Raw genomic sequence first — 25,064 nt, forward strand, 5'->3', positions numbered from 1 at the left:
TGTTGTTTTTTTTTTAAATCTGTCAAAAAAATCAACAAAATTAATCAATTATTTGATTTTTGAGAGAATTAAAAGAAATTTCGTTGGTTTCATTGTTTACGTCAAAATACATAGAAATAACATTTGGTTCCATTTTCCCATTTTTAGCTTTTTGGTGATTTTTTAAAAAAAAATTCCATGCTTTTATGGAGAGGAAAAAAGAAATTTAAAAAAATCTTTTTTCTTGAGAATACAGCAAAAATTATGATAAATAAATTTTATTTTACAAGTTTTTACTATTATTATTTGCTATGGGGATCGAAAATTCCGCTTTTATTATGGTCATATCTATATCTTTTGCTGTTATGTTTTTGCCAAAAAGGCAAAAACATAACAGCAAAAGCAAAGAAGAATACAAACACTAATATTTGTTTAAAGACGATGGATATCATGTTTTATTTACTGAGAATCAAAATGGTAAATTTGTAAGTGATAGAGATGATATAATTAGGATCAGTTCGAGTGAGATAAGATCAGTCGGGAAATGATGATGAACGTTAGTGGGCACTGGAACAGGTAGCTAGACGTCAGTTGGCATTGGGACAGGTAGCTGGACGTCAGTGGCTACTGGAATGGGTAGCTGGATGCCAGTGAGCTCTGGAACAGATAGCACTGGAATAGGCAGCTGGACGTCAGAAAGGAACTGGAACAGGTAGCTGGACATCAGTGGGTACCGAAACAGGCAGCCGAATGTTAGCAGATTCTGGAACCTGTTAGTAGCAGAAGGTTGAAGACTGCAGAAGGTGCTAGGAGGTGCTGGAGGCTGCAGGAAACCATGGAAGCTGCACGAGGTACTGGAAGCTGCAGAAAGTGCTGGAGTGAGCTGGTTGTAGAGGGTACTCTCAGAAGGCAGGCAAGCAGTAGTAGTTTGCATCAGGTAGTTTGTGGTAGTAATTTGTGAAAGGTAGCTCTGAAAAGGGTTGTTTTATTTGCAAATAGTAAGTCGTTGTAGCTGCTACTGGTATTGAGACCCTTTAGCTGCTGGGCTTGAGCAATTCGATTGGGTGCGTCAAATTTCGAGATACTTAAGAAATTTTGTTGGACTTTTATAATTAAAAGTGCTTTAAATGTATATTGATTATATTTATATTAATTTCAGCATGAAATCAAAGTCTATTGTTTTTGTTTATTTGTGGAAAGTTAAGTGATGTTTCTTTACTCTCGACTGTAATTAAAATAAAAGGAAGTCATTAGCATGCATGCTCATGGTGTGTTGGTTATGTAACTGTTTCTGCTGACAAGCATAGCTATTGTTTGTTTTTGTTTGAGTGAAAGCAGTGATTTGACACACATCGCGACAAGGCCTCTGATCATTAGCAATTATTAAAGAAACAATGTGGTGAACATTCCTGACAAAGGTACTTGCAGTTGTTTGTGAATGCATTTGCAAGTCGGAATGATGAGTGCAAGTGGGCCTGCAACATTGCTAAGAAAATTTGGTGGTGTAAGTGTCTCTGCACAGTTGGTTGAAAATGATGAAGTGGATCTGCACGATTGTTTGTACTCTTAGTCTGCAAATGCATCCGCAGAGTCCAAGAGATAAGTGTAAGTGAGTCTTCACTTGTTGATCGTCTCATCTGTGTTATGGAGTGAATTGTCAAGAGTATGGTCAAAATCAGTTGCACAAGGTTTGCAAATGAGTCTGCAGTGCCAAGTACAAGTGGGTCTGTAATGGTGTTGGTGTGAATCGTTTGAGTTGATTGGGCTCCAACACTTTTTTACTTTCACCTCCTTTGAAAATCTCAAAAAGTAATCTGCTCATCTGATAAATCAAGCTGTCTGTCACCTAATTGTCACCAATGAGATCTCAATACAATGCAGCTTCCTATTCCAGTTGGTTCTTTTCAAAAATCGTAGGCTTGTGGAACTCTGTTCCTGCTGACTTTTTTCCTCCTACTTTTAACCTTGGACTTTCAAGACTAAGGCATCAATAGGCATTTCCTGTCTTTCTGATAATTATCTTTTTGTTCTTGTTAGCTCTTTACATTAAGTGGCTTCACACCTCGTTTGAAGTAATTTTCATAAAAAATGGGGGAGATAGTTGGGAAATTATCAAAACTTAAATTGATGTAAAAAACAAAACAAAACAAAACGAAACAACTTCTGTTTTGTTTTTTTTACATCAATTTAAGTTTTGATAATTTCCCAACTATTTCCCCCATCATAGGAGCAAGGTAAAAATTAAAGCAAAGGGGAGGGGGGGGCTAATGAAATCGTTCATACACTAGCTAAGTTATGAACTAAATCTAAATATTGACCAAAACAGGTTACCTAAACTAGACTTAAACAGGACATGATTAAAGTTTGTTAAGTATAGCACTTCTCACTCAACGCAAACATGCAACTCTCACTCAAATTTCACCAAAATATGCCAGGAGGAGTTTTGCCTTCTTAGCCTTAACTTGAATTTTCAAACAATATTGGAAAATTTGATTAAGGTTGGGAGCAGCAAAGGTCTCACCTTTGTAAACTACTTTCATATGTGTTTGCCTTTTAAAATTCCTACTGTCAGAGCCAAATTGCTACATATGTCAATAAGTTTCAAGTCAAAAGATGTCGCATACAGTACGTGAACTTGATTAGCAACACAACAATGCGGCAATAAATGAAGTTCCGTCTTTATCTCCTTAACAAACACAATAATAGTAGAAGTCACCAAGACAGCTAAGTGAAGCCAAAGTACATTTCTTATCATCAGGCCAGAGATGCCATGACTTTTTGTTTTCAATTTTTGTCCAGTTAAAAAAAATGGTTTACCTCATCCTTTAGTCGTTGGTGATGTAATCTCATTGAAATGGGGCGAATATAAAGAATGAATTGAATAAGCACTCTTTTGTACAAATCAGCAATATGTATTAGGTTTTATAATCTAGGGATTATTTGTCGCTCATCTTGGGCATCTTTGTATTTGTTCTGAAGTGTTCTACTGATTGGTATCCCACCAAAAACTTGTAAAGTCTTATAATTATTATTCCTCATATCCTGTTTCTCATATTCAGGATTTCATTTTACTTTGCATTGCTGTAATTTTGTTATAGATTATATCTGGTAAAAGCTTACTATCAAATTTTTTTAAAGGTTAAATCTGGTAAAAACTTACCATTAAATTTTGTTATAGATTATATCTGGTAAAAGCTTACTATCAAATTTTTTTATAGGTTAAATCTGGTAAAAGCTTACCATTAAATTTTGTTATAGATTATATCTGGTAAAATCTTACTATCAAATTTTTTATAGGTTATATCTGGTAAAAGCTTACTATCAAATTTTTTTATAGGTTATATCTGGTAAAAGCTTACCATCAAATATTTTTAGAGGTTAAATCTGGTAAAAGCTTACCATCAAATTTTGTTATAGATAATATCTGGTAAAAGCTTATTATCAAATTTATTTATAGGTTAAATCTGGTAAAAGCTTACTATCAAATTTTGTTATAGATAATATCTGGTAAAAGCTTACTATCAAACTTTGTTATAGATAATATCTGGTAAAAGCTTACTATCAAATTTTTTTATAGGTTAAATGTGATAAAAGCTTACCATCAATTTTTTTTATAGGTTAAATCTGGTAAAAGCTTACTATCAAATTGTTTTATAGGTTAAATCTGGTAAAAGCTTACTATCAAATTTTGTTATAGATAATATCTGGTAAAAAGCTTACTATCAAATTTTTTTATAGATAATAACTGGTAAAAGCTTACTATCAAATTTTTTATAGGTTATATCTGGTAAAAGCTTACCATCAAATTTTTTTATAGGTTATATTTGGTAAGAGCTTACCATCAAATATTTTTAGAGGTTAAATCTGGTAAAAGCTTACCATTAAATTTTGTTATAGATAATATCTGGTAAAAGCTTACCATCAAATATTTTTAGAGGTTAAATCTGGTAAAAGCTTACCATCAAATTTTGTTATAGATAATATCTGGTAAAAGCTTATTATCAAATTTATTTATAGGTTAAATCTGGTAAAAGCTTACTATCAAATTTTGTGAGAGATAATATCTGGTAAAAGCTTACTATCAAATTTATTTATAGGTTAAATGTGATAAAAGCTTACTATCAAATTTTTTTATAGGTTAAATCCGGTAAAAGCTTACTATCAAAATTGTTATAGGTTAAATCTGGTAAAAGCTTACCATCAAATTCTGGTTATACTAGCTGATATTCCAAAGACTGCTGTGACTACTTCTTTTGAAGGATTAAAATTTTTAACCATTCAACTTATCTAATGCAGCTAGTACTTTTCAGTATTTTATGGGCAAGGTAGTTTGTCTTCAAGGACTTGTGGTGCAATGGATAGAGTACTTAGTAGAATTCAGTTGTAAAATAACGTTCCTGGAGATGGGTTGAGTAGTTTGTCGAGACCTGCAACATTGGAAGAAGTGCCCATACCACAGGAGAACATCCTGCTACTAGAATACCACAATCAAACTCCTGTTACATACCAAGAAATTGCCAGGTGGACAAAAAAAGGACAAACTCCTAAAGCAGGAGCTGGACTATGTAAAAAATGGGTGGCCAGAGAAGTGTCCTACTACAGAAGATTGGCACCCTTACTTCAATAGAAGATATGAATTGGGAATTGTGGAAGAATGCTTACTTTAGCGGCATTCCATGAGGGACATCCAGGAATTATAAAAATGAAAGGGCTGAGCAGAAGCTATTTTTGGTGGCCAAAGTTAGACCAGGAAGTAGAATTTAAGGTGAGGAATTGCTATGAATGTCAACAAACCAATCAAATGCCAGCAACCGCACCTTTGCATCCTTGAGAAATTCCTGAAGAGGAGTGGTCTAGACTGCACATAGATTATGCAGGCCCAAGGTCTTATGTTTCTGGTGATAGTGGACGCTTTCAGCAAATGGTTAGATATCTATATATCAAATTCATCCACCACAAATACCACTCTGGAAAACCTACAAAGATGTTTTGCAACTCACGGGTTGCCAAAAATATTTGTAACAGACAATGCAGCCGTTTTTGTAGGTGAAGAATTCCAAGCGTTTATGTCAATCCACCATATCACAACATCACTAAAACACCCCTCTTCAAATGAAATTGGTGAAAAGATATGTACGCATTTTTAAGGAAGGAATGAAGAAAATGAGTCATGAGAAAGGCTCCCTAAGTCCAAAACTGAGCCGTTTCTTGTTGTCGTATAACTCCACACCACAAACGGTCACAGGCATATCACCAGCAGAATTATTAATGAACCGAAAAATAAAGACAGTTTTGGATTGGATCATTCCGAAGAAGACTACAGTGAAGGATAAAAGATAAAAGAATACCAAGAAATCCAAAAGAAATATCATGACAACTCTAGGATCATACGAGAATTTAGAGAAGGTGAATTAGTTTTCGCCAAAAATTTCTATACAGGACCAAGATGGAAAAAGAGAGTGGTCACGAGATGGACAGGTCCAGTGTCATATGAAATTAAACTAGAGTTGGGAACAGTGGTAAGGCAACATGTGGACTATGTAAAAAAGAAAATGCTGGACTCAGATAGAGCTTTGGAAATAGAAAGAACAAGCCCATAAAAAAGAAAACAAAATTTGGACACATACTGAGTGATCTCACTGATCTCGGATGCCAGTAGTCCAAGTAGTTTTCGTCCGGCCAGGGAAATGACAACTGGAATGGGGAATACCCAGCATGAGGCTCCAGTAAGAGAAACCATTAGATGTAGTGAAAGAACTAAAAACAAACCAAAGCACTTAAAGGACTATATCACATAAACAAGCAAGTAATTTTGAACTATGAGGGAGGGGGGGGTCTAAATTAGTATGTAAATAAGGTTCAGACAGAGTAGTTTCCCTTGAACTAAGAGAAACCAGCTAACATCCGGGTTTCACCACACATGTGTGGACGCCATGACAGTTGTACATGGTTGTAAATAACGACTAATAAAAACAAGTTCTCGTTTACTGTGCTCGTGTGAGTTTATTACAGTGACTTCTCAGTGAGGAATTTCAGTGAAACTTGGGATTGAATCCAGAATAAAAAATGTACGATTTTTATGCCACTCTGGTAGAGACTATCACACTCAGGTCTCCAGACATTACTTTCTCTGGTTAAAAAAAGAACAGGGTTTTACAAGTACATGCCACTATGCTAAAATGATTGTGGTAAAAGCATATACCTAGTTTGTTTGGATGTCCGAGTGAAGAAGGAATATTGCAGTGAGAAAGTTTGGTTGCTGTAATCTGCAAGCGTTTTATCTTCAAGTGAAAATAGTAGGTTCATGAGTGTCCTGTAGATAAAGGTAGGAGAGAGAGAGAGAGAGAGGTTCCTCTTCTTTTGTTACGAAATCACCTAATAAGGACTGCTCTCCTTGAAGAGAAATGAATGTATGATTATGACTACCATGGCAACGGCCATAAAGCAGTTTAATTTTTATAAATTTGCAATAAGGGAGCAATTAAATTTAGAATAGCAACTATTTGTTATTTAAAAAGAACATAACTTTTTATTATTATTTTGATTTCTTTTGTAACTTATTTTGAATCTGCTTGACACATTTTAGATACCCGGATATATGCTTGGCAGAGGAATAGGAAGATGCAAAGGAATTGGGTAGGTTTTCATATTTTCATGATGAAAATTCATTGAACTCATTTTATTGTTTTATGTGTTCATACATCACATGTTAAATATTTAAAACGAAAACAGTTAAAAAGTGTTTGTTTTCATATCATATTGGGTAATTTAAAAACAAAACTGATTCGCTAATATTTACTTGAATTGATGATAGCTCTTTTGGCAGAATCTTCTTTTATATTTCTTTATATTTTTTTAGAGAGCATCAAATACGTTTCAGATGTGCCTTACAGAATACTGTTCTGGATGTTTTGCAAGCGAGATCTGGATGGCATGAGGTCTTGAGGTTCGTTCTTCTCATTTATTTTGTTGAAATTTCTTTTTGTAAAATCAGAGGGAGCATCTTATTATTAAATTTAGGAGCATTTAAGTCAATATATTAAAATACCAATATTTTAAAGAACTTGCAACTTTCTTATCATTGAACTTGTTTATTTCTTGTTAATATCTCTTGTATTATCTGTAAAACATCAAAAAAAAAAAAAATAACTCTAGCATACTCACATTTACTATTATCCTAAGCATTTTTTTTTTACAAAGGTATCAAAGCCCGGAAGCCACTCAAGGATTAGCATTAATGAATGTACATTAGTTAATGGGACAATATCATAGTAACCTTTAGTAATGGAAATTTGGTAAATTGGATTATTTAAGGGGGCGGCTCATCAAGAACTTGTTTACTTGAAGACAACCATGTTGTAGTCAGCTGAAAAGAGTTCCACAGGCGTTAATTTCTAAGAAAGAAGCTTTGTTCATTCATGAAATCCACGTTTAGGTTGAGGGCACAGATAAAGAGTGGGGAAAATTATTGATAGTTTTGTTTTTTTTACTTGGAAGTCACCACTTATCAAGGCCCGAAAGCCACTCAAAGATGAGGGTTAATGAATGTAAGTTGGTAGTATAGTAATTGTTAATGGTGTAAATTAGGAAGAATTTGATTATTTATGGGAATGGCTCAAAAACAATTCGTTTGCATCTGATTTGATTATTTAACTGGGAAGTAGGACAGTGGAACAGTGTTCTACGGGTGGGCAGTTCTGGGAAAGAAGTTTTGTTCATATAATCTGTGTTTAGATATAAGAACAGATAGAGAGTGGTTGTAGCTAGTCGGGTGATTTTGTGAAAGTTTGGCAAGAGGGAACCGTAGATTGGGGTTCAGTCAAGTACTTGCCATGAAAATAACGACAGTGCAGAGACAAGCTTGCAACGTCTCTTCTGTGGGAAACAGGTTGCAGGGAAGAGAAAATTGCATCACCTACTAGGTTTCAAAGCCGTTTATACTCTATAAAGACTGGATAGGGCATGCCGAGCAGCTCCTGCTCAGATGTGACAATGGTACTCCATGTTAGGACATACATGGCTCTCATACAGATAGAGGATTGCATCGGCAGTGAGATACCTGTTGGAGTAGTAGAGTAATCCAACCGTTTTTCCAGCGATCTTGGCAACAGATTTGATGTATGTGTTCCATTTCAGATCAGAAGTGAAGATCAGTTCCAGAAGCTTGTCAAGACATAGATTTTCCTCAAGACGGGAGCCATTCATTTCAATTAAGGTGTGATAGGGGTCAGAGTGATTATGATGAAAGTAGAGAAACTTGGTTTTCGATGCATTAAAATTAACTGGCCACATTTTTCCTCATTGAACCATGTTCTCAAGATCAGCAGAGAGAGAATCAGAAAGATCTTGGTCATTGCAGGCTTTTAAAGTGTTGCCATAGATTGTGGTGTCGTCCGCATGATCTTAGAATGTGATTTGGGAGGTCATTGATGAAGATTAGGAAAAGAGTTGGGCCCAGGATGGAACCGTAAGGGATACCAGTATTAATACTATGAGTTTCTGATTTCTGCCCATCAACGACTACTCTTATAAGCCTATCAGAGAGAAAAGAGTTAATAATTGAGAGGACATTTCCAGCTATTCTATAGCTGGCGATCTTGTAAAGTAGACCTTTATGCCATACTCTATCAAAAGCCTTTGATATGTCAAGAGCTATTGCTCTACAAACGAAGTCCCTGTCGAGAGATTCACTAATCCTGTGTCATATTACAGTCAGTACATCAGCTGTAGATCTCACAGAATGGAAACCATATTGCATGTCACTGAGCAAGTTATTTTTGTTGAGATGGTTGACCACTTCTCTGTTTACCACAGATTCCAGCAACTTACTCATGATGCACAGGAGACTGATTAGTCTGTACTGATCTCTGGAATTTTTAAATACAATGAAGTTTTCCAGGGTATTGGGAAGTAATTCTTCTTAAGGCAACGTTTAAACAACTTTGTAAGCATAGGAGCTAATTCTGATTGAAACTTTTTTTAAGCACTATCACTAAAATGCCATTGGGGCCTGTTGCTTTACTGAAATGAAGATTTTTGATAAGCTTGGCAACATCATGTACAGATATTTGCATGTCACATAATGTGTTTTCAGTCACTGGAGGAAATACAAGGGGTAGGCGGCCCTGATCACAAAGGGTAGAATTTGCTGCAAAGTTCTTGGCAAAGAACTTTGCTTTGTTAGATGCTGACAAAATTACCTTAGGTCCATTGATGATGGTAGAGATAAAGAACCCTGCTTGTTATTTGCCAAAACTGGTGAGAACCAAGCTCCTATCCAGCAACTTTAAACTTGACATACTGAACATACGAATCTTTAGCGAGGTTCGTTCGTCGTGGTCGGTACTCAGATACTCGCATGTGTTGTTTGCCTTTTAGACGTCAACCGGTTTTATGCTCTTTGCTCTTTATGTGATCACTTTATATATAAATTAGCTTAACTCTCGCTCTATTTCGCAGGGAGATCTCTTCTCTGCTACAGGGTTCACCATCAAGAAGGTTGTGGGAATATCACCACTGTTCGACACTGATACATCTGTAGCAGATAGTGATTGTAGAATTTAGGTACAGCCTGCACTTGTTGATTGTATTGTCTGTGTTGTGGAGATATTTGTCGAGATTGATGGTATGCTGTGGTTGAAGTCAGTTACATAAAGGCTTGGAAGCAAGTCTGCAGTGCCAAGTACAAGTGAATTTGTACCCATGTCGGTGTGCACCGTTCGTGTTGATCGAGTTCCCTTTAATCAACGAACATCCAGTCGTCGAGTTTTTCAATGTGCGTGTAGCAGCTAACTTGTTTTTAACTGGTAACTTCTTCCATAATGTCCAGTCGTTGAGTTTTTTTAAATGTGCGTGTTGCAGCTAACGTATTTGATAACGTTTTTTTAAATGTGCGTGTTGCAGCTAACGTATTTGATAACGTTTTTTTAAATGTGCGTGTTGCAGCTAATGTATTTTAAACTGGTGACTTCTATGGTGGTTGTTATTGATGTCTGTGGATTTTATGTGCTTGACGAAAATCTGTGAGGGTTCGGGTTTGTGGAATCAGTCATCAGAGAAAGTTTGAAAGTCCTGAAGAGTGTTATCGATATTTGCAAAACCCGACTTTTTACATCTTGTATGAAGTCAAGAGCTCGGTGTTCATCTTACATTAGTGCTCAGAATTTTCTCTCCTCTGAAGCAGTGTTTCATTTTAGCACCTTTGTTAAATAAGTTTTGTTATTTGATGAGAAATTTCGTTTATAAAACTAGAAAATTCCTTTACAAAAGCGAGAAATTTCATTGTTTTTCCTGGAGGTGGGTTAGTTATTATATCCCGAACTGTTTTAGCTAATAGTGCTGGCATGCCACAATACAAAATGCATAGCTGATTATGTGGGGGGGGGGGATATCGTGAATTTAAAAAAATGTCCACTTGTGCAAACCATAATTTCGCATCTTCTGCGAATGCCGGTAGATATATAAAACTCATTTTTTTTTTTTTACCTTTTGCTTTTATTTTAACAGAGACAAATGAGTGATTGAAAGATCTCGATGGAGAGAGAACTGAGAATGAGCACATTTCTGGGCAAATTGTAAGAAAAAGGTCAAGGAGACTTGCATATTGTCGGCCTGAGTTGGGCATATAGTTCATGAACAATTTGTGTTAGGTCATAGGCAATCGAGAAATCATGACAGTACTTCCCCATATCATCCATTTTGTTTGAGTGGACTAGCCATTCAACATTCTGGACATTGAAGTCTCTGCAGATTATGAAGCTGAGGGTTGGGTAGACAGTATGTAGTCAATTTTCTCAGAGATACCCTCAATAATAGTAACTCCGTTGTTATAGGTTTCAGCTAGACAAGTGTTTTTCATAAAAGTTTGGCAAGGGGGAACCATAGATTGGAGCTTAGATGTGCACTTGCCATGAAAATAATGATAGAGCAGAGACAGACTCACAACGTTTCTTGTGTGCCAAAGAGTTTGCAGAGAAAAGAAAATGGCATCCTTTACTAGGCTATGAAGTCTATTTTGAACTTTGTCAATGCAGGATAAGCTGCTTCTAGTAACTCCTACCCAGATGCGGCAACAGTACTCTATCCTAGGACTACTTGGCTCTTATGCAGGTAGAGAATTGCATCGGTCGTGAGATATCTATTGGAGCTGTAGAATTATCCCACTATTTTTCTAGCAACCTTGGCAACAGATTTGATGTACATACTCCATTTCAGATCAAGAGTAAAGGTCAGACCAAGGACCTTGTCAAAACATGGAGCCTTCCGAAGATGAGATTCATTTCAATTGATGCCAGACAGGGGTCAAAGTGTTGCTGATAGAAAGATAGAAGCTTGGTTTTAAATGCATTAAAATTAACCAGCCACCCATTGCACCACATGCTCAAGATCAGAGGAGAGAAAACTTGATCATTTACGGCCTTTGACATGTTACCATAGATGGTAGTATCATCAGTATAAATGTCTCACTTGTAATTAATATTGCTAAACAAACTTTGAAAGAACATAATTAAAAAAATACCTTTGTTATGAAGAAAAAAGTAATATTTTCAGATGCTCACAATCTTCGTTTTTTCCTATAAAAGAATTTTTTTTCTTTTTTTTATGGGGGTCACTCGGGGATAAGGGTTATTGTGTGTACACTAATCAGTGGGATAGTATCGTAGTAATAGTTAGTATTGGAGATTTGATAAGGTGTCATTATTTAAGGGGGCCGTTCTTCAGGAATTTGTTTGTGTTGAACTTGAAGACATCTAAGTTGAATTCGGGAGGGAAACAGGCAAGCGGCAGAGAGTTCCACAGGCATGCAGTTCTAAGAAAGAAGCTTTGTTCATGGAATCTACGTTTTGGTTTAGGCACGGATAAAGAGTGGGCAAAATTTTTGACAGTGGTTTCAGCTAGTTGGGTGTTTTTCGTGAAAGATTGGAGGGGGGGAAGAGAATGGAGCTCAGACGAACACTTGCCATGGAAATAATGATAAAACAGAGACAGGCTCGCAATGTCTCTTCTGTGAGAGAGAGGTTGCAGGGAAGAGAAAAGGTCATCCCCCACCAAGCCACAAAGTCTATTTTGTACTCTGCCAAGGCAGGATAGACTGTTTTTAGCAGCTCCTGCCCAGATGTGGCAGCAGTACTCCATCTTTGGATGTACTTGGCTTTTATACAGATAGAGAATTGCATGATTAGTGAGATATCTTCTGGAGCAGTAGAAGGATCCCACCATTTTCCCAGCGACCTTGGCCACAGACTTGATGTATGTGTTCCATTTCAGGTCAGGAGTAAAGGTCAAACCCAGAAGCTTATCAAAACATGGGGTCTCCCCTAGACGAGAGCCATTCATTTCAATCGATGCCAGATGGGGATCAGAACGTTTATGATGTAATGATAGGAGCTTGGTTTTAGATGCATTAAAAGTAACCAGCCACCTTTTCCCACACTGAACCACACGCTCAAGATCTGAGGAGAGAGAATCAGAGAGAACGTTGCCATTTACGGCCTTTGATGTGTTGCCATAGATAGTCGTGTCATCAGCATAGATGTCAACGAATGATTTAAGTATGTGTTTTGGGAGATCATTGATGTAGATCAAGAAGAAAGTTGGGCTCAGGATTGACCCCTGAGGGACACCAGCATTAATACTGTGGGCCTCTGCATGGTCCAGAATCCATTCACCAAATGGCAATACAGCAGCCCCAGTACTTTGCACCTGCTTATAGGACAGCCTCTTTAGTGGATAATCCAAGATTCGGATCCCTGACTATCAGGCGGTTAACGTCAGCCCAGATGAAAACGTTTACCTCCAGTACCCTTACTAGTGACATGGCCGCAAGGATAGACATAGAAACAGAAAATTTCCGGCATCTCAGACTACTGTTCACGAAGTACTACGGACCTTTAAAGCAGCTTTTTCTTCACCCTTTATCAGAAACATCATTCATTGGAAATGAGGACTGAGGGACAAAAAAGGAGAAGCGAGAGTTACTGGAGCTGCCAATAACACATCCACTGTATTATCTGCTCTCCATTAAAAAAAAAAAAAAGGTAAGAGGGACTTATTAATATCTACTTAGTAAAGTCCTTTACCCCATTCCCAGTTTAGGATAGTACTTGAAAATAGTTTCCCCTCCAATCTTAATCCGTGGAAGTTTTTTTTTTTTTTCTCCTACCTCGAGGTAGAAACTTCCGGCATCACCTTATAATTAGGTTCCATTAATGGGAATTGTGAATTCGGCTTATGTTTTTTGGATTGGAGAATCTTATTTAAGGACTGGTTTTGGGTAGTACCAGGCATAATTGACAAAAAAGATTTAAAAACAAGAAAATTAGCAGAACAGGATGAGTAAAGTTAAGTTGTTTCTAGTTTTAAGTCAAAAATGCAATAAGAAAAAATTCAAATAAAATAAAATATAAAATAAAAATATGCAAGCAAATTATCTATATATATATAAAAATGTAAATGTTGGTTCGTTCGGAGTTAATTGTCTAAAAAACCACTGGACGGATGGCTTCCACGTTTTGGTATAATATGTTTACTATATCCATGTGTGTTTTTATATATTTCTTTTTAATTATAACATTATACTTAATTTTTCTATGATAAATAGCTGGATTTCTTTGTATCGAGAGGCCATTTTTTTATTTAGGGACAATTATTTATTACCGCTTCCTGTCACGTGACCAGTGTTACAATTTTAGCGGTTTTCCTGCTAGATCTGGAGATTTCGTTTACAATCTAGCGGGAAATTCTAGAAAATCTGGAGGTATTTGGCACCCAGACACCCGCATTAAATTGCTTGAAAATATTTTAAAACATAAAATAAACTCATTCATGTAAGTAAAAAAAAAAGTAGCATTTATTGCCTTTGGTAACAATTATTTATTGATTATTTGTTTTGTTTTTCACCTTTTTTTCGACTAACCATTCTTAAATCTCACTATAAAAGCGATTTTTCCAAGTACATTTTAGGTGGGGGGCATTCCAATCTCCCCGAAGTGGTTTGTATTACTGTACACGGGTTTGTATTACTGTACACATAGATTCGAAAAAGTTGTCAAAAAAACAAATATATAACAAATAAATGTTATCAAAGGCAAGATAAGTTACTTTTCTGCCAAACTGGCTAGCGATTTTCTGGACATTTCTTTCTCCTGATCTCGCGGGTTTTTTTAAATCTCAGTTGACAACATTGCATGACTAAAAAAACACCACCGGCTTAATGTAAACAGAATGTGTTTACAATATCGGTAAATTTTCAATGGGTTTATTGATAATGTAACCATGTGATTGAACTTTAATTTAAATTAACCACACGTGGTCGAAAAATGAATGCCGACGCTCAAAGTGTATAGACATTTTGATTCCTCCCTTTACTTAAAAATTCACCAAAAATCAGGAAATTAACGAATTTTAATGAAAATTGCAGTATTTTTCAAATAATGATCGCAGAATATAATGAACTAATTATTTATACTTAACTCTTGGTGAAAATGTTTTATTTTGTTTAAACAAAAAATACCTTTACTAAAGTTATGGTTTTCAGTAGTAAATAAAAAACGCAAGAATTTATTTTTGCTTTTTTTAAAGCATCGTAATTTGTAACAATAAAAAATAATTTTTACAGTAACATTACGAAAAAAGCCCCTAAAGTCCGTATTAATGTATTCGATATAACTCGAAGAAAAATGAATTATCGGATACTATTCAGGAAATTAAAGATTCAATTAGATTCCTATTTCAGTCACCTAAGTTATTTGAATTTAGGAAAACTCGTCTCGGGAAAACTCGTCTCCGAAAAACTCGTCCCCTTTCGCTAGGTAGGAAAACTGGTCCCTTATTGAATAAATATCGATTGAAAACACATTTTATGATCGTTCTTGAAGGAGATATTGCTTTTTAAAATAGACTATAGCCCCCCCATAATATTTTTTAAAAAATATTTTTATTTGTTTAATGTTTTTTTTTTGCTTTTTTTTTTTTTTTAAATAAAATCGATTGTCCGTTTTCTACCTAACTGGCTAAGTTCTTAGTGGTTTCACTTATTTTAAAGCGTTTATTATGTTCATACAAAATTAATTACAATTTTTTTGGTTCTTATTTTAACGATGTTTTTTGGAGTCATAAAAACAATAATAAAAAACAAAACAAAAAAATTAAAAACTGGGAGCGTTACTTTTTTGTTTTGTTTTTTTAATTATGATAGTTTTTTGTTATGTTTTCGTTTTCTCTCATACCAAATGCACTCATGCGTTATTTAAAATAATAATTCTATCAATTATCCACATTTATTGTCGTCCTGTCAAATTTTGCAAAAATTAACTAATAAATTAAAAGCGAAATATTTTTTTGGCGCGAGAGATGCCATGTGCTAACAATCTCTCGTTAACTCATTTTTAATTTTTTAAATTTTTACTTCAAAATTCTAAAATCAATCATTCAGAGAAAAAGTAATCACTAAATAAATTTATTAATCAATTTTATTGAAAACTCCGCTATTGTTTATCAAGAATCATTTAATTTCATTTTTTGTTGGTTGTTTTTCGTAGGGAGATATAGTTTTAACCCCCCTCTCTAAATTATATTTTAAAAAATATTAAAATTTGGGTTTGTATTACTGTACACATAGATTCGAAAAAGTAGTTAAAAAAACAAATATATAACGAATAAATGTTATCAAAGGCAAGATAAGTTGGGTTACCCGATAAGTTACTTTTCTACCAAACTGGATATAATTCTCGTGTTTTTATTCAATTTAACATGTTTATTCAGCTCGAAAAACATGCAGCGTTTACCGATGTATTGGAAAATTCAAAATGGCGGCCGACTCTCTCTCTTAAACACGGTAAGTTCGGGAAAAGGTGTTATAAATAATAAACTAGACAAAATACTGTTAGAAATTCGCTCAATATATATTACCGTGACATGGGTTGACATATATTCGGTGTGTTTTTTATAGTATTTTGTCTAGTTTATTATTTATAACACCTTTTCCCGAACTTACCGTGTTTAAGAGAGAGTCGGCCGACATTTTGAATTGTCCAATACATCGGTAAACACTGTATGTTTTTCCAGCTGAATAAACATGTTACATTGAATAAAAACACAAAAAATATATCCAGTTTGGTAGGAAAGTAACTTATCTTGCCTTTGATAACATTTATTTGGGTATTATTATACAAACACCATGACAGCGAATTAGTAAAAACAGACGTAGTATTCTGTTACGTTTCGGTGTGCTGAACACGAATCTGAAAACCGTACCCCTCGCAAATTAATAGTTTCGGAGATATTAACATTTTTAAAAGGGAATATTTTCTTTCAAAAATGGCGTACATCGGCTCTACTCTTAAATCAAAACAAGTGGAGATAATCCATAATGAAAACAAGCGATAATAAAAAAATAAATAAATTAATTATTTCCTTTTCTTTTTAATTAATTCCCCACCACTTCACCACCCCAATTTTACTTGCTCATGCGCAGTATCCCAATTTTACGCGCACAAAATCGATTTTTACCCAATTTTGGATACACTTTCGGATTTTTACCCAATTCGCTGTCACGTTATTTGTATAAATTTACCATTTCGGATACAATTTCGGATTTTTACCCCCAATTTCACTCAATTTCGCTCCTTTATTTGCAAACCTCTTTTACTTTGACTTTCGTTAACTTAATTTCCACTCAACGCTACTTTGATTAACTTTTCCACTTTTCCAACATTATGTCTGCCTGTGACCACTGCTCTTATAATCACTACAAGGCTATTAAAGTCTTTTACGAGGAACCAGAAACGTCAGTGGATTTTTTAAGAAGACACGGTGTCTTACCAACTGTCGTCAGTTGCACACGTTGTAACAAAAACTGCACCTTAAGGGAGCAGGGGAGAACGGGCGAATGGCGCTGCAACAGTACATTCCGCATTCCTAAAACCAAAAAAAGGCGCCACTGTTCCTTTTATGCAAGTGACTATAAGGGGACATTCTTACAGAATTCCCACATTCCTCCATGGAAGGTAATTCTGTTTGTAAACCACTGGTTGAGTAAACGGTGGGACCACCAGACAGTCACCAGTTGTTTAAATATAACTCCCAAAACATCTGTGGACTGGCGCTCTTTTTGTAGCGAAGTCGCAGAGTTCTGGCTTGGGAACCAGGACTCTATCGGCGGGCAAGATATCGTCGTTGAAATAGACGAAACCTTCCTGGTGCGCCGAAAAAATAACAAAGGTCGACCTCTGTCACAAATTTGGCTCTTTGGGGGAATAGAGCGAGACTCAAAGAAAAAATTTGTTATCCCACTTTTGGAGCCTGTCGGTGAGAAGAGAGACACAGCTACCTTACTTCCTCTAATAAAAAAAATATATCCGTGGAGGATCCATTATAATGAGTGACCGGTGGGGGGCATATCACTCTCTGAAAACCCACGGGTACACTCACTATATGATAAATCATTCTCAGAACTTTGTTGATCCAACCAATATTAACATACACACACAAACAATTGAACGTCTCTGGAGGGATTTATGTGACCCTTTTTTTTTTTTACTTTTTGGGGAAGGGGAGGGGTGAGGAGAGGGTCACATAAATTTGAAAAAGAGGGGAGGGGGGGGGGCGTAGTGATTTAAACGGATTTGTGGGGAGGGGGGAAGGGAAGCCGCGTAGTGATTTCACAGGATTTGTCGAGAGGGGGGGGGGGTAGTGAGTGATTTCAAAGATTTGTCGAGAGTGGCCAAAAAGTGGGTGCTCATTTTACATTAAATTATTATAGAAAGAGAAATCATATAAAATTACTGCGCCCTCTCCTCACCCCTCCCCTTCCCCAAAAAGTAAAATAAAAGGGTCACATAAATTTGAAAAAGAGGGGAGGGGGGGGCGTAGTGATTTAAACGGATTTGTGGGGAGGGGGGGAGGGAAGCCGCGTAGTGATTTCACAGGATTTGTCGAGAGGGGGGGGTAGTGATTTCAAAAATTTGTCGAGAGTGGCCAAAAAGTGGGTGCTCATTTTACATTAAATTATTATAGAAAATTGATCCCCCACTTCTTAAAACGTTATTATCTCCGAAACTATTAATTTGCGACGGATGCGGTTTTCAGATTCGTGTTCAGCACACAGAACTCTACAAGGAAAGTACATTTTTTTCTACTAATTCGCTGTCACGGTATTTGTATAAATTTACCTTTATTTGTTATATATTTGTTTTTTTTGACAACTTTTTCGAATCTATGTGTACAGTAATACAAACCCTAAAATTTATTATTTTCTTTTTAAAACCAAATCTCCCTCAGTGATTTCTTTAATTTTCTATTTTTTAGCGATTATCAAGACTCTTAAGATGTGATATACCGGACATTATTTCTCGTTCTCACGTAACACTCGACATGTTTTTTTGTTTGTTTTCTGTGTTTTTTTTTTCTTTACCGAATAAACGATTCCAAATAAATTAAACAACACACAACATAGTCGGCGAAGTAGAAAAATCGATTTTACCCTTTTATAACAACAGTAAATAAGTAAATTCTTTTTATATTAGTATAAAAAAATATGCGGTCTCGTTTTTTAACATAATAAACGTTTTAAAATAAGTGAAACCACTAAGAACTTAGCCAGTTAGGTAGAAAACGGACACTTAGAAAATCGATTTTATTTAAAAAAAAAAAAAAAATTAAACAAGTAAAAATATATTTTTTTAAAATATTATGGGGAGGGGGGGGCTATAGTCTATTTAAAAAAAAAAAAACGATATCTGCTCAAGAACGATCATAAAATGTGTTTTCAATCGATATTTATTCAATAAGGGACCAGTTTTCCTACCTAGCGAAAGGGGACGAGTTTTCCGGAGACGAGTTTTCCCGGGACGAGTTTTCCCGAGACGAGTTTTCCGGGCACCAAGTTATTTAGGGTGAAATGTGTTTAGGAATTTATAGGCAAACCTAAATATTTTTTTTTTTTTTGGTAAATATCCAGATACGCTACTACAGAACACCGACCACTCTAATTTGTTTTTTTTTTGGGGGGGGGGGGATGTGATGTTTTGGGCGCGCGCGCGCCAACATCATATCTGCTCCCCCACCCCCACCCCGCTCGCGCCCCCAATGTACAAAGTAAAATCTTCGGAAAATGTCAAATGGTGTTCTAATTGGTAAATGTCGGTGCGTTACTTACGGAAAATTTGAAAATTCGATGTTCCAGGTAAAAAACAAACAAACAGATAAATTACCCCCCTCCCCTACTCCAACTTGGTGTGCTTTCCTTTTCTTATTTTATTTCTTTTTCAGCTAATTTTAAATTTTCCACCCAAAAAGCGCTATAATGTATTTTTGAAAATTAGAAAATTCTATGTCCTGGAAAAAAAAATCCCCTCCCCCCAACATAGTTTGCTTGGTGAAGCCGTCGTTTATGCTACAGCGTGCATGCGCGTAGCATAAACGGATGCTGCAAAATGGTGGAAAGAAGTTCGTGGGTTCAGGGGTAAATACCATGCAAACGGTAAATTTGCCCCAAGTTTGACTATCAGATTCGTTGTCAGCGACCTCAATTACCTACAAAAAAACAAATTAGAGTGGTCGGTGTTCTGTAGTAGCGTATCTGGATATTTACCCTTTTTTTTTTTTTCTTGCTTAAAAAATAGCATTAATACAGTAAGTTAGGTAAACTGACTTTTTCGTTTAAAAATGGAATTATTTCCTTTTCGTTATTAACTTTTTAAAAAAAAAAAATTTTTTTATAATAAATATTTTGTGGGGTTTGTACACATAGATTCGAAAAAGTTGTCCAAAAAGAAATATATAACAAATAAATGTTATCAAAGGCAAGATAAGTTACTTTTCTACCAAACTGGATATATTTTTCGTGTTTTTATTCAATGTAACATGTTTATTCAGCTCGAAAACCATACAGTGTTTACCGATGTATTGGAACATTCAAGATGGCGTCTGATTCTCTCTTTAACACAGTAAGTGTGGGAAAAGATGTTATGAATAAAAAACCGGATAAAATACTGTTAAAAACTCGCTCAATATATGTTACCGTGACAAAGGTTGACATATATTCGGCGGGTTTTTAATAGTATTTTGTATAGTTTTTTTATTTATAACACCTTTTTCCATACTTACGGTGTTAAAGAGGGTGTGAGACGCCATCTTGAATTTTCGAATACATCGGTAAAAACAGTATGTTTTTCGAGCTGAATAAATATGTTACATTGAATAAAAACACAAAAAATATATCCAGTTTGGCAGAAAAGTAACTTATCTTGCCTTTAATAACATTTATTTGTTATATATTTGTTTTTTGACAACTTTTTCGAATCTATGTGTACAGTAATACCAACACCCATTTTGTGTTTTATATACATAAAGTACAATTGTTGAATGTTACTGTTTTGATTATATTCGTTTGGGGGGGGGGCACAATTAAAAAATTAAGAAAGATTAAAATGAAGCGAAGTTTCCGTTCCATTTTTACAACAACCGTAAAACAGTGCATACTCAGCAAGTTTTATCGTAATTTATAAGCATATTGAAACACTAAATCAACATTTTATTTATTTTTTTGCATAATTAATGATGGAAGTATTTTTCTGTTTATTTTCTTAACATCTGTTAAAAAAAAAAAAAATAATTTGTACATTCTCTTGAAAAAAAGAATCAAACTTTTCTCTACTTTCACATGTGTTCCATTTTAACAAACTGAGCCACAGCAACGCGTGGCCGGGTACAGCTAGTATATACATATATATATATAGTGCACAAGCGTAGGCATTATTAACAGTTATGGATAAGAATTGTTTAACTTAGCTCTGAAAACACCGACCCTGTCTTCTGAGGTCATCTCGAAAAGGAGGAAGCTAGCAGGTTTGTTGCTGGTACTTAAAGGGTAGGTGGGGGTGGCTATGGTGACGAGTTAATGCTTTTTTTGTGGTAAACTTATACTACATCAAAAATGATGAAAATATTTTTGTACGAGTACTAAAGCAAATAAAATATTTATTTAGATAAATAAATGCAAAACAACAATAGCAAAATTAAATCATGTGAATTCCCATATTATTTGGATACTTCTCATATTTGGTGTTATCTTTTCATAATGTTTTGGTCAATGTTACCTCTGACCTTCTTCAGATGTCAAACTCAGGAATCTGCATGAGTTCGGCAGAAAGATTTCGGAGTTCAACAAGATAGAAGAAAGTCAGAGGTTATATCAACCGAAGCATTGTGAAAATAAGATTCAAGATGAGAAGAATCCAGATAATATGGATAATAAGAAAATTGACCAAGTCTATCTGCTTATCCTTCAGCTAACATTCACATATGTGGAGACTTCAATGTTCACAACGTAGAATGGTTGACCCACTAAAACAAGATCGATGATCAGGGGAGGTTCTGTTATGATTTTTCCATTGCTTATGACCTCACTCAGATTGTTCACGAACCCACCCGTGTGCCCGACGATGACAGCCAGTATGCGAGTCTACTAGACCTTTTTCTTACAACTTGCCTTGAACTATGTTCAGTTTCTGTTCTGTCTCCTCTTGGATCTTCCGACCACTCTGTTGTATCAATTAAGATAAAAATGAAATGTAATAAGTCCCCAGACGTACCTCTCCATCGTACAGTATATCGATACACTAAGGCTGACTGGGATAGCTTCTGTACATTTATATGCATTCCATGTTTAAAAAGGATGTGTCGTCTATAGTATACGACCTGACAGAATGGTTAATTGTAGGTATAGACCGTTTCATATCCTCAAAAAAGTTTCAGCAAAAACCTAACAGCCAGCCATGGTTTTCTCCAGAATGCGCTGCTGCCATTGCGCACAGAAATTACTTTTTCCACTGCTTCCAACGTAATAGATGTATGGAAACTAAAGCCGCTTTCAGGACTGCCAGCAACCATTGTAAGAAAGTAATAAAGAATGCAAGAGAGTTGTATGCTCAGTCCGTAAAGTCCAAAGTAGCTGAGCAGCGGCTTGATTCCCACCAGTTTTGGCAAATAGCAAACAGAATCCTGAACAGAAGCGTGTGCTCTATCCCAACTATAATCAATGGACCTGAGGTAATCACGTCAGCATCAGACAAAGCCAAACTCTTTGCCAAGAACTTTGCAGCTTATTCTACCCTTTGCAACCAAGGCCGCCAACCCCCAATATTTCCTCCTGTATCAGAAAACACACTATGTGATATACATATATCTGTACGTGATGTTGCCAAGCTAATCAAAAACCTTGATTCCAGTAAAGCAACAGGCCCTGACGATATTCCAATTATGGTACTCAAAAAACTTCAACCAGAACTAGTGCCCATACTTACAAAAATTTAAACGTTGTCATAAGGAGAATTGCTTCACCCTGGAAAATCTCATCAGTATGCCCTGTATTTAAGAATTCAGGTGATCGTTTATCCCCCTCTCAGTACAGGCCAATAAGTCTTCTGTGTGTCATGAGTAAGTTGCTGGAATCTGTGTTAAATACAGAAGTAATCAACCATCTAAAAAAAATAACCTTCTTAGTGACACTCAATATGGTTTCCGTTCTGCTAGATCTACAGCAGATGTGCTTACAGTTATATCTCATAGGATTAGCAAATCTCTTGACGGAGGCAACCTTTCTAGGGCAATTGCTCTTGACATATCAAAGGCCTTTGATAGGGTATGGCATAAAGGTTTACTTCACAAGATCTCTAGCTGTGGTATAGCTGGAAATGTCTTCTCAATTATTAAATCATTTCTTTCTGATAGGTTCATAAGAGTAGTAGTTGATGGGCAAAAATCAGAAGCTCACAGTATTAATTATGGAGTCCATCAGGGGTCTATCCTGGGCCCAACTCTATTCCTGATCTACATTAATGATCTTTCAAATCACATCCTTACATCATTTGTAGACATTTATGCTGATGACACTACCATTTATGGTAGCACATCTAAGACAGTAAACGACCAAGTTCTCTCCGATTCTCTCTCCTCTGATCTTGATCATGTTGTACAATGGGGAAAGGAGTGGTTGGTTACTTTTAATGCATCTAAAACCAAGCTTCTCTCTTTAGATCATCAACACTCTGATCCACATCTGGCATCAATTGAAATGAATGGCTCTCGTCTTCAGGAGGCCTCAAATTTTGACAAGCTTCTGGGCTTGACCGTTACTCCTGATCTTAAATGGAACACATACATCAAATCTGTTGCCAAGGCCGCTGGAAAAATGGTGGGATCTTTCTATCGATCCAGTAGATATCTCACTGCTGATGCAATTCTCTATCTATATAAGAGCCAGGTATGTCCAAGGATGGAATACTGTTGCCACATCTGGGCAGGAGCTGCTAGAAAGAACTTGTCCTGCCTTGATAGAGTACAAAATAGACTTCGTAGCCTTGTAGGAGATGTCCTTTTCTCTTCCTTGCAACCTCTATCTCACAGAAGAGATGTTGCAAGCTTGTCTTTGATGTATTGTTATTTTCATGGAAAGTGTTTGACTGAGCTTCAGTCTATGGTCCCCCCTCGCCAAACTTTCACAAGAAACACATATCTAGCTGAAAACACTATTAATAATTTCCACTATTCTTTATCTGTGCCTAAACCTAAACATAGATTCCATGAGAAAAGCTTCTTTCTTAGAACTGCATGCCTGTGGAATTGTCTTCTGTTTTCCTGCTTTCCGGCTGACTACAATATGGTTGTCTTCAAGTCTAACGTAAATAAGTTCTTGATGAGCCGTTCCATATAAGTTAACAAATTTACCGAATTGATTACTATATTGTCCAATTTCTACTGTACACTCTTTAACCCTTATCCTCGAGTGGCCTCTTGGCCTTGATAATGTTTAAAAAAAAAAATCAAACTTCGTCTCAACAATTCAGAGATATAACGTGAATTTTTGTTGAAACTAAAAGAGATGCAATTGCGGCATAGCTGTAAATATAATTTGATGTTTAGAAAAAGACCGCATTTGGAAAAAAATCTATTTTTCTTAACTAGTATTGGGAAAATAGATAAAGAAATATAGGCTATCACACAAAGATGCTTGGTAAAAGTTTTCAGAGACTATATCAGTACAGATGAATATACCTTAGAACATTGATATCTTGGCTGGGTCTTCTCTAAGGTAATGTGGATTATTTTGATGTGGTTTTCCCGATATGATTGGCTCAGTGCACACTGATACAATCGCAAGAAAAATACAAATGAAGGGATTAAATTTATATATTTTATTACTGGTTTGGTATTGAAATGTTAGTAGTCTCTTCCTGTTGGCATGTTAGTGGTGTTGTTGAATTGTATAGTCGTCTGTTGTGATGGTTGGTTAGCACGTCAGTTAATAGCGTTGGCCTGCTGGCACTGTTGTTGAACTGTTGGGTCGTCTGTCGTGATGATTAGTTAACAATTTGTTTAATGATGCTTCTACATAAATGGGCTTCTGTGAACTGAGGCAACATGGCCTCTGCTTAGGCATTTTTATAATCCAGAGGTGGCTTCTGGTTGGCTCGGGACAACTTGGGTGTGGATTATTTTGGTTTGTCAGAAAGGAAAAAATATTACTTTTTGACTGGAACTCGTGCACAGAGTCCATACTTGATGACATTTCTAGTCTTGGGAGTTGGCCCTTGTCCTGTCAATATCCGATTTTAGTTTTTTTATATATATAGTTTCTGCCTGTAAATTGGGAGAGATATGTCCTATTTTGTTTCATAACAACACTTGTGTGGCAGCTGTCAGAGCTCATTCTCGTGCATTTTTATTTAATACTCTAATATATTCTCTATGTGCAAACTGGAAAGATCTCTGGCATGCTAATCATAAGATCATTTTTGTCCCGTTTGCCTTTAATATAGTTAGATACTACTTTCTCCTTTGGTACAGAGTGATTGGCATATTTTATTGAAAGGTTTCCAACCAACTTCTTGTTAACGCAATGATGACATTATATGGTCTATCAAAGTTCTCCAAAAGCTTAACAACACTATTTATACACCATGGCTATTTGATGCTTTATTCATGGCAGATTTTATTCATGCATACTCTGCTAGGTCATTTGATTCAGATATCTTGATGATGATCCTTGATGCTCAAAACCGAATTTTTTTGCTGACTGCTTAAAA

The 25,064-nt window shown here is 35.8% G+C and overlaps 1 protein-coding gene across 5 annotated transcripts in view; it reads left to right on the plus strand.

The window, feature by feature from the left end:
* LOC145240709 (putative tubulin polyglutamylase TTLL9) overlaps positions 1–25,064 on the plus strand; it is a 209,885-nt gene that overhangs the window by 15,113 nt on the left and 169,708 nt on the right. For all 5 annotated transcript variants that reach the window (XR_013862527.1, XM_080104001.1, XM_080103997.1 and 2 more), the window contains exons 2-3: positions 6,566–6,615; positions 6,839–6,925. Coding sequence is in view for 4 of the 5 variants with exons in the window: in XM_080104001.1 (XP_079960127.1) it covers positions 6,566–6,615; positions 6,839–6,925 (137 nt within the window). In the remaining variant the exon portion in view is untranslated. The remainder of the gene's footprint in view (positions 1–6,565; positions 6,616–6,838; positions 6,926–25,064) is intronic.

This window comes from Euprymna scolopes, chromosome 1, assembly GCF_053919585.1.
Source record: "Euprymna scolopes isolate OS-2025 chromosome 1, ASM5391958v1, whole genome shotgun sequence".
Taxonomy (NCBI): domain Eukaryota; kingdom Metazoa; phylum Mollusca; class Cephalopoda; order Sepiida; family Sepiolidae; genus Euprymna; species Euprymna scolopes.